The sequence below is a fragment of the Hydra vulgaris genome, chromosome 12, assembly GCF_038396675.1.
Source record: "Hydra vulgaris chromosome 12, alternate assembly HydraT2T_AEP".
NCBI classification, from domain to species: domain Eukaryota; kingdom Metazoa; phylum Cnidaria; class Hydrozoa; order Anthoathecata; family Hydridae; genus Hydra; species Hydra vulgaris.
Window position 1 is genome coordinate 33,994,173 of NC_088931.1, and position 10,828 is coordinate 34,005,000.

At 26.2% G+C, this 10,828-nt stretch overlaps 1 protein-coding gene across 3 annotated transcripts in view; it reads left to right on the top strand.

Annotated features, from left to right (window-relative positions):
- Positions 1–10,828, top strand: part of LOC100199961 (putative uncharacterized protein DDB_G0282133) — an 83,695-nt gene that overhangs the window by 58,480 nt on the left and 14,387 nt on the right. For 2 of the 3 annotated variants that reach the window (XM_065813011.1, XM_065813014.1), the window contains 3 exons: positions 1,094–1,201; positions 1,272–1,361; positions 1,494–1,661. In XM_065813011.1, the coding sequence (XP_065669083.1) occupies positions 1,094–1,201; positions 1,272–1,361; positions 1,494–1,661 (366 nt within the window). The remainder of the gene's footprint in view (positions 1–1,093; positions 1,202–1,271; positions 1,362–1,493; positions 1,662–10,828) is intronic. The other variant, XM_065813012.1, reaches the window with a different exon arrangement.

Below are 10,828 nucleotides of genomic sequence, written 5' to 3' on the forward strand. Positions count from 1 at the left end.
AGATTTACAGAGATAAAGAATAGAGTTCAAAGAAAGAATGTGGCAAGCACATTAAAGAGATGCAACCTTAGCAGATGCTAATTTTGCAACGGATTTGATATATTGGATTCCAAGAAAGATTATAATTAAAATTTAATCCTAAAAGTGGAAGGGTAGATGACTCATTAAGTACATTACCATTCATAAATATAGGAAGATCTAGAATATTGCAATAATGATTAGCTTAAAAGTATTGAGTTTTGTCTGAGTTAAAGTTCTTCAGCCAGTTAGAGCCTCATGCTGTAGCAGAAGTGAGATCCTTTTCAAGCTCAAATTCCCCCTTCAAGCAATCAGAAGGTGTTGGCTTCTTATCAAGACAATAATAAATGGTAGTATTATCAGCAAACAATACCACTTTAGATGCAAAAATTTCTGGGAGAAAAAGTATAGGGCCGAGGATAGAACCTTAAGGAACCCCTGAAGTTACAAGAAATGAAGAAGAGTGCTGTCCATTGGGAATAACTTTTATACTACGATTGGCAAGGAGGGATTCAATAATCTTAAAGATGTTACTTGACACACTGTAAAAAGAGAGCTTATGGAGAAGACCGACATGCCAAACTTTATCAAAGACTTTAGAAATGTTGATATATTAAAATGAAAATAGCAGGCTTTGGGGTTAGATAAAATCTGTTTACAATGGTTTCTAGCAATAGTAAACAGACATCTGTTTTTCGGAGAATTGTTTTTGTGATAGATTTATAAGTAACGGTTACAATTGGAAATTGCAGCTGCACAATGAGAGGAAAACCATGTAGAATATAAATGCATAAGCAAATATCATTCAAATATTGTTGCAGTATTAATATAATAAAATAGTCTTAGTTTGTTAAATATCCTCTTAAACTTTAGTAATCAGCTGTAATGTTAAGTAAATTTATTTTCTACTTAAAATTGAATATGATTCTTTTATAGTAAATTGTTTTTATTATGTTTTTATTTATTAATAAAACATAGCATAACATTGTAAAATATCTGTTGTTACTATTGTTTATATGAATTAATTGTTGCAAGTTATTTACCTGTTTTTTTTTAAGTTTATTTTTTTTTTTAGAAGATTCTATTATGGCATCATGGAATCCGATGGATGAACAATATAGTTCAAATAAAAATGCTTACTCTGTTGATACAGACGACCCAGAAGTAGCTACACTTGGTTTTGGTTAGAATTTTTATGAAGTTTTATGATGTTCATGTAGTTGGCATGTTTTGCTTACAATTTTTTTTTGTAGTTAATACAGGAAAGAAAATATGCTATAATTTTTCTCGCTTTGGTACCTGTTGTTATGGTGAAAACTGCTGGAACCTTCATGTTGCTCCAAGTAAAATTATACATTGTATTATTTAAACTGTATATTTTATCTGGATTATCGTAAAATATAATCTGAATTATTTACATTGCTATTGTTTCCTTTTCTACTTTTATATTTTGAATTTTAAAATTAATTTTTTAGATGACCCAAAGTTAAATAAAACTGAAGTTTTTTCTCTTGAGAATGTTGTTGATCTTCCAGAGCTTGGGGAATGGGCTGCGGTTACAATAACATCAGTTCTTGACCCAACACATTTTTGGATAACATTTCCATATGGACTTGGCATTGATGGTTTGTATGATAGAATGTGTATGATAATGCATAATAATACATGTATGATAATGATAATATCATTTGTATGATAATTACAAATAAACGAAAAATCTATTGCTATGCTAGGTTGATACAGTTAGTAGTTTTTGTGTAATTAATGAAATATATTTTGTGCGTGTGTTGAATAGTAAAAAAAATGATTGCTGCTCCAGCCCAAATCTTTATCTGGTGTAATGGCGCTCCCTTTTATGTTCTCCCTATTTAGTCAGTTGGTGTATGTACTGAAGGCCTTGGCAGTTCCCTTTTTCAGTTTGATTTCAGACTGCTTATCAAAGTATGCACGTATATGTATGTATGTATGTATGTATGTATGAATGTATCCTAATTAATGAAATGGGTTGGTTTCTGTAAATTTATTAAAGATACTTTCTTTACTATTTTTGATAAGCAAATGTATGATGTTAAAACAAATTTAAAACTATAATATTTTTTCTGAAAACAAAGTAAAAATGAAAAGCCTTCAAAAGTTATAAATATTTTATATTTACATAAAAATAAAATGTTTAAAGCAATATAAAAACCATATGATAAAAAGTTTTGAAAGTTTTGTTATCTAATCTGCTGATAATGTTTAATGTTTTTTTTTTTTTTTTAATGATGATAATATTGAGATGTTTCCTAAAATTATTTATCTCCAAATTTTGGCTCATGATGAAGTGCTAAGTGTTTGATTTTGATATGAGTATTAAATTCTGTTAATGGCTACAAGCAAAAGTTGCAAATTCCAGATAACTGAAGTTAAAGGAGCTGCATATGTGTTGTTTTAACCATTGTTTTTCAAAAAAAGATTTTGTTTATTTGATATTAGTTTTTGTATGTCTTTTTATAATAATATTTTACATTATTGCAAATATATAATTATATCGAAATATATTTAACGCAAAAAAGTTTGTGGTTAGGGGAAATAATTGCTTTTTTTCTTAGTATTTATTTTTTCAAATAATTTTTAATCTTTTATTACTAAATAATTTATAAGCTTAATAAATTCTAAATAATTACCTCTTATATTTAATATTTATCTCAGTTTTTTAGAGTTTTCCTTTTTTAATCCATTTTCTAACATTTCTACATTTTGTCTTTATTTCTTTCTATTTTATTACATTATATGTAACCCTAATTGATAGAACATAAGCTATCGTTATGTATTTACTTAAATTTGTACAAAAATTAAGTATTTTAAATGAATTATTAAAATCATTAATTATTAATTAAAATTAAAATGAATTAAATCAATTATTGAATAAATTTGTAAAGAATTTATTCTTATGAAATTTTCTTACTTAATAAAAGTTTGTTACAAAAACTAAAGATTCCATGGATTTATTCATTGAAACACACTCAAAAACACACAAAGACACATCAAGTAGTTCAGCAAGTGTAGTTGAAAAAAAATTTCCTTGTTACACAATCTCAAACAACAAATCCATTTATCACAATGGAGGTAAACTTAATCCAAAGTTTCCGTAGATACTTAAGCATGTTGTTTATGGATACAGTGAACATGTTACCAATAGTTTTATTACATTTCAGGCAATGTTTTCAAACAGCACGATTGCATTTACATGGAACTTGGTCATGATAAATTAAATACATTTTTAACTATGGAGTTACACTTTACTTCAGAGAACTTTTAAAAGTGTAAGTCTGCATATCAGAATAGCTTGCTTGTCTATGATAAAAGTTTAAAAAATATTGTTTAACAATCTTAGATGGATTTAGTAGTGAGATTTTAGGACGATTTTAGTAACAAAGTACAGTATTGTGACTCTATATTTCTTCAACATGTCGCTGCAAAAGACTGGTTCAAGTAAACTAGTAAATATTGACAGTTTTAACCATCTCGTAGTTTATGTAGCATTTCAAACAGCTACAGAAACCACAAGTTGGGAGCTAAAGGCTGTCAAGGATCTTATCAACTTTTTAAAGATTCTCCTGTCATGTATGAAGATTATATTTTTTATACAAATTCTTCAATCTTTCCTTGCTGTTCTGTCCAACAAGGTTTTGGAATCTTTTTTAACCTTCTAACCTTTTATTTTGTCTTTATAGTATTTAAATCATTTTAGATAGGTTAAGGATCAACAGGTGTCATCAGGACTCAAGGAGATATGACAAAATATAAATATTTTTGGCAGAACCTACTCGCTTTTAAAAGACAATCATTGAAGAGTTGTTTGGCTGTTAAAAAGCTGTTAAAGATGAACTACTCATAGTAAAGCTTTTATTTTTCTGCTATATCGCAAACCTTTTGCAGCTGTATCTTAGAAAATATAAAACCTATGGTCCAATGTTGCTTTATTTTGGGCAAGGAATTTAAAAAGTATTTTAAAAAGAATAATAGTTATGTTGGAGAAAATCACTCAAAAAGTCCATTACATCATTGCTTGGTAAGAGATGCAAATGTGTTTGATCCAAGTTCAATGTCGTCTGTTCAATGTCTTTATATTGAATATTGAACTTAAAAAATTTAAAAAAAGATTGATTATATTAAGAAAGATGATAGTAGACCATATGCAAAAGAACAATCTTCAACAATAGAACTAGCAAACAAGTTTATAAATCTTTTAAAAGTTCATCATCAAAGATATCAGTTGATCAAAAAGAAAAGAATGCTTAGAAATATAAAAGCAATTAGAAATTTTATCCAGAAAAATCAGTGATTTAATAAAGAGAAAAAATTCATTTTAAACTTAAATATTTTAAACTAGATTCTTGCAACAATTTAGATAGTGAGTTCGTTAATGCCATTAAAAAGGAAGAAAAAAAATTATATAGGACTACTAAGGAAGAGTGAAAAAAAAAACAACATATTAAAATTAAAACTTTAGAAAAGACAGTCCAAACTTTGGAAAAGAAAACAAAGAAAATAATTTGAAATTAATTTTATTTTTTTAAAGATATTTTTTTATTGTAGCTAATTTTTTTTCCTTTACAAAATAATTGATTTTCTAGATAAAGATATAGAAATTTTCTCATTTATTTTCTCATTTTTTTAGTTTGACCAATAAAGGAAAATATATTATATATACAATAAATATATAATATAAAATATACACTAAAGTTCATAATTATTCGAATGGCATTAACTTTTTAAAAAAATGCTATTTTTTATTAAATTATTTTTTATGTTTATTTTTGCACAATTAGATAATTTATTTTTTTATTAAATCAATAGCAATAAAAAAATTCAATATTCAGTTTAGAAAATTGAATAATGGTGAAGTCAAAAAACAATTAAATAAAAGTATAATTAAAAAATTTGTATAAGAACATTTATTTTTATAATTCTCAGTTAATTATTAATGGTTGACTTTATTATTTATCTTTAACAAATAAATTATCAACTTCCATTAATCAAAGGTTAAAGCAGTTGCAATAACATTTGTAACATACCCAAAATCAACATTTTTTATCGACTCAAATATCTTTAAAAAAGCTCAAATCCCTTAAAAAATAATAGTTTTAGCAAATTTAAAAAATTAACTAAAATATTTATGAAGTCTAATAAAAAATTTATAAGGACTAAATTATATTTTATAATATTATATAAATACTATTTTCCATATGGAAACAAACAAATTTTTGTTTCCATATGGAAACTCACAAATGCTCCTCCTTGAAAAAGGGAAATAGATTACACGCAAAAAACTACACACCAGTTAATACATATCGTTAACATCCATGTGCTGCAAAATTTTGGAAACTTTTTTAAAGAGAAAAGTTTCATAGATTTATTTTCAAACAATCTTTTAAATAAGAACCAATGAAAGGAAAATCATGTTTTGATGAATCAATGAAAGGAAAATCATGCGTAACAAATCTACTAGAATAACTTTAATAAAAAAACTTTTTTGTTCTTCATAAAAGATTACTAAAAGAACTCGAAGTGTAGGATATTTGTGGAAACTTACTTAAATGGATTACAAGTGTCTTGAGTCACAGAAAGCAAAAAATGGTTAATAGGTTAAGGGATAATATATCTTATTAATTTTTTTTTTTGGGTGTTTGTGAGTAGTGGACAGTGCAAAATACTGCCAATTTCCTGCCTAAATATACTGCCTAAATTTTATGCTGATGTTTTTGATACCAAAATTATCACTGAAATAAACAATTTTAATGGGTTTTACACTTTTCAACATGATATTAACTTAGTTGTTGGGTGGTGTAATGAATGGATGAAATTAAATTATGCAAAATGTAAGATGATGCATATTAAAAAAGAAAAGATAGTTCAGTTTAATCAAATATTACATACATTAATTCTAAACTACGATAAGTTAATTCTAGATTTCTAAATACAAATTCAAATACAAATATATGCAATCGGGATTTTCCAAATATGAATACAAATACAAAAATTTATACTTTAAGTTAAGAAAAAACACAAAGATTTTTCAAGACAATACTTATAAAGTGGTCTACTAAATGGAAGAATGAAAACAAGTCTTCTAACAAATATCCCTTAAAAACTTTATGCAATAATTGGAAATTTCAATCAAATACAAATATTTAAGAAATTTTTAATCAAAAGCAATAAAAATATAAATGCCAATTTACCCTATTTTTACCAAATACAAATACGTATTTAACCCCAACCCTGTAGGGTGTACCTTAAATACATTTATAGTGAAGTTTTTATTCAAATCATTTACCAGGCCAATGTTGGAATATGCTGTAGTATTGTGGTCTCCATATCTTGTTGATAATATTTAAAAAATTAGAAAATGTACTGGGGAGTAATGAGATTATCACAATTTTAAGTTAGAGTTCAAAAATAAACTTTCAATACTTGAAATCACAAAATTAGAGATGCAACTTGAAAGAGATGGTGCAATTCAAATGATAAGGTATTTAATAAACTAAATGCATTTAAATGGTGTAACTTTGATCAACAATTAGCATTAATTTATAATAGAACATTAATGATACAAGGTCACAATTATAAACTAAAGTCGTAGCTAGTAAAAGACTACACACTGGTAGCTGGTAAAGGACTACACACCAAGATACAATTTCCTTAAAATCTTAAAATTGTTGTAAATATTTGTTTAAATCAATGTATTGAATCAAAATCAATTCAAATATTTAATAGACAAAGAACAAGACTTTTAAGAAAAGTTTAACAAAATATTTAAGCTAAAATACTGTTGTTATAACCTGACATGTCAGTTTTTGCAGGGTTATCTGCTCCTGTTACAGTACTTTTTATTATTAATATTATTGTTATTATATCTAAAGTTCAATATGCCTACCAACTATGTATTTTACATGTATACCTGCACATTGTAATATTTTAAAATACGGCCAGATATTCAGACTTTATTTTTAATTGTCAGAAAGTATATCATGGTATACATTTTTACCTTTTTTTTTTTATTATTTGATCTTCATTTTACCATTATTTTGTTATTTGGGAGATTTAAAACAATTTGGTTTTCCTCTTTATATTGCCGATCTCATTTTTCCTAATTCCAAGGGCTGAAGTCAAAATGAAGTATGGTATATACAGCGAAGCTTCACAGGTCACAAACTGCTATCTAAATATCACAGAGTACAAATTGCTATCTAAAAAACAAGCCTTACAAACTTTTTTTTCTTTTAAAATAACAACAATTTAAGAGAAAGTGCAGGTTTTGTGACAGATCATATATTATAGTTATAGACTTTTGGCAAAGAGCTAAAATTCCAACAAAACATCCTTATTAATTTATGACACATGTTAAAAACTTGTTGAGAAATACCAAAAGCTGAAAAAAAATAAAGGCTAAAAAATAGAAACTCAGCAAAGAAATTAAGAAACTTTTTCTCAAGAAATAGAAGAACTATTTGATATTGCTCATGATGGTGCTTTAAAATTAATCACAATAGAAGAAGACAAAATGTTGTTTATACTACAAAGAGAAGGAAGAATGGGTTGTATGAGTTCAGTTGGTTGTGAATTTTACAAACAAGAACAGCGAATTTTAGACAGAAAAAAGCAAATGACAAAAGAGAAACAAAAGAGCTAAAAAGAAGAGAAGAAGAAACATGTTCAACATTTACAGACCTAGTTTTGACAGAGTTAGACTCTTCTAAGGGCACTGATAATTAACTAGATGGCTTTATTCCATCATCAGCAAAGAAATTAAAACTAAAAAAAAGTGAAGAAACATAAACAAAGCAAATGATTACTCCAGCATTTTGTTCAGCTCTTAATCATTAAAAAATTCCCAATTGTTCTGGTTCCTTGGTTTTCTCTATAATTTGTCAAGAATTAGGTGCCAATATTTAAAATTTCTATACATCATATGAATCTCTTAGATGTGCACGTATTGAAAATTGTAAAGAAGTTGCAAAAAGAATTATATCACAATTTAAACCACGGGTTTCATTAACTGTACATTGGGACGGAAAATTGTTACCTGATTTGAACAGCAGGGATGAAGTGGATCTGCTGCCCATATTAGTGGCTGGATATGGTGTTAAAAAACTGTTGTCGGTCCCAAAACTGGATATAGGCGCCGGTGAAAAATAAGTTATGCAACTTAACAAGCTTTAAAATATTGGAACATTTCGTATGACAAAATTGTGCCATTCTGTTTTCATACTACTTCAAGCAACACAGGTATACATTCAGGTGTCTGTACCTTGCTGGAAGTCTTTATTATACACAGCTTGTAAACACCATATTCATGAAGTGATTTTATCTCATGTTTACAAAAACTTGTTTTGGACCATCTATTAATCCAAAGGTTAAGATGTTTCAACGATTTCGTGATCAGCAGAGTTAACTTTTCTGAATGGGTCTTAACTGATGCAGATCTCAAAGTCTATGCTTTGATTGTACAATCAGTAGTAGAGTTTGCTGTAAATATGCTGCAAGGAACAAAACAATCTCGCACATAATTACAAAGAATTTTTGCAACTGTCTATACTTGTTTAGGAAAAAGTCCTCCAAAGTGGAACAACTTTTCATACTCCTTGTGGTATGCACCAAGAACAATGGATAGCAAAAGAGTTGTATTCTATTAAAATCTAGTTTCGACATTTTTATTTAACAAAAAATGAAGAGAAGTATCTTCTAAGGTTTTTGATTTTTTCAATTTTGATTTTCATTGAACATTGGTTTTGGGCTCCCATTTCGTCATTGGTTCCTTATAATGTCCTGACACCTATCAAGAAATAAAATAATTTCAAAATATTTGACAATGAAGTAGCTGAATCTGTCATAATAGCCATTGCAGGACATTTGTGGTATTTAACTGAAGACTTTAAAGGTCTCTTTTTTTTCAACAACGATGTTGATAACCAAACAAAAGAAAAAATGTTGATTGCACTTGAAAAGCCACCCAAAAAAACAAAGGAAAAAATAGCTTGAAGGCAATGGATTAATGTATTAAATTGTCAGCACGAACTTAGATGATTTTGTAACAAAGAGATCAAAATATGTATCTTGAAGTGTTTTCGCTGTTAAAAAAATATAGCGTTTTTTATGCTAATTTTCTGGCAGCTGCAATGACAAAACCTCCCGTTATTTTAAGGAGAAAACCAGCGCATTAAAACAAAAGTTTCCGTAAATAAACTGATATTTTTGTTAAAATATAACAGGTTTTTCTGTTAAACAACAAGAGGTTTGTCATCAGAACTGCCTGATTTCTGTAAATAAAAACAATGTTGCAGTTAATATTCCGTTCATAAATTTTATTCTAGATATAGATTGTATGTTATCAAAATATTTTAGGTATAAAATTAGTAGTAAAATAAAGTATGTAAATAAAAAAATATTTTAGATATAAAATAGATTGTATATTATCAAAAGTATTATCTAAAGATAAATTTTTTTTGATTTACATAAAAGATATTAAATTTTCTGTGATTTTTATTTCATTTTATCAACGAATACACAAATAAGTAATAACTTAGTAAACAAACAATTTTAAAAAATTTATTAACAATTTTGATAAGGTATAAAAAAGCACATAATAATTTTTATTTCATATTCCTTTATACATTTGCAATAAAGATATACTTTAAAATTCATTTTTGAGTAATATGTATTGGTTTCGCAAAATATGAATAAATCAACCCAAATACACAAAAAATACAGTCTTTCCTTTTGTTTTCATTTCAAATCAGCTATGAATCTAAAATAAAAACAAATAAAAACTTAAATTATAGTACAAATAGAGGTTTTAAAAAGGTTTTTTAAAGGTCGCAACGTAACCAATCTCAGTTTGTTTGTCATTGTAATATTGATAGCCGAATTTTCTGTTTATGCCATTGTTGTTGCCATATGCTATTACTCCTAAATTTAAAATTAGATATTCTTATATTGCTAAAAAATTAAAATCTTTACCACATCTTCAAAATCAAATTCCAGTAATCAATTACTAAATTTGCCTACAAAATCACTGAATAATCAATTACTAAATTTACCTACAAAATAACTAAACAATTTAACAAAAAATCCAATTTTTCTTTTCTTATTGTTAATAAAAATATAATTTATCAAATTATTATTTTTATTTAATATAAAACCATTTCAAAAATTAAATTCAAAGTTTAATAATAAAGATATATTTTACATAATAAAAAATCGAAATCAATAAAATACTTTTTATCATTTTTTAAAAATGTTATTTGCTGTATTCTTGCTTAAATTAAAAATTGTTAAAAACCGAAGTACAATACCTATCTTAAATTCTTTTTTTTTTTTTTTTTTTTGCTTTATACAGAATAATAGACTATTAATACTTTTATTAATATTAAGACTAATAGACTATTATTTTATTAATATTAAGACTAATAGACTATTAATACTTTTATTAATATTAAGACTTTAATAGACTATAAGAAAATGCAATTATATATTTATAAAGTATAAAACAGTTTCATAATTTTAAAATTTTTTTATTTTCCTCTTGTTCTAAATATGAAAAAACTTAATCATGAATTATCCTTATAACTAACTTATTAACTCTTACACCTTTGAGTGCTTTTTTTTCTAAATATAAACAAATGTGAACACAAAAATGATATACATTTTATAATAGACATACAGTGCTGGCAAAAAGTCTTGCAACAAGGCACAATTTTACACAAATCAATGTTTGCAATGTGTACACAAATGCAAAAAGTCTTGCAACATCATAATTACTTTTCAT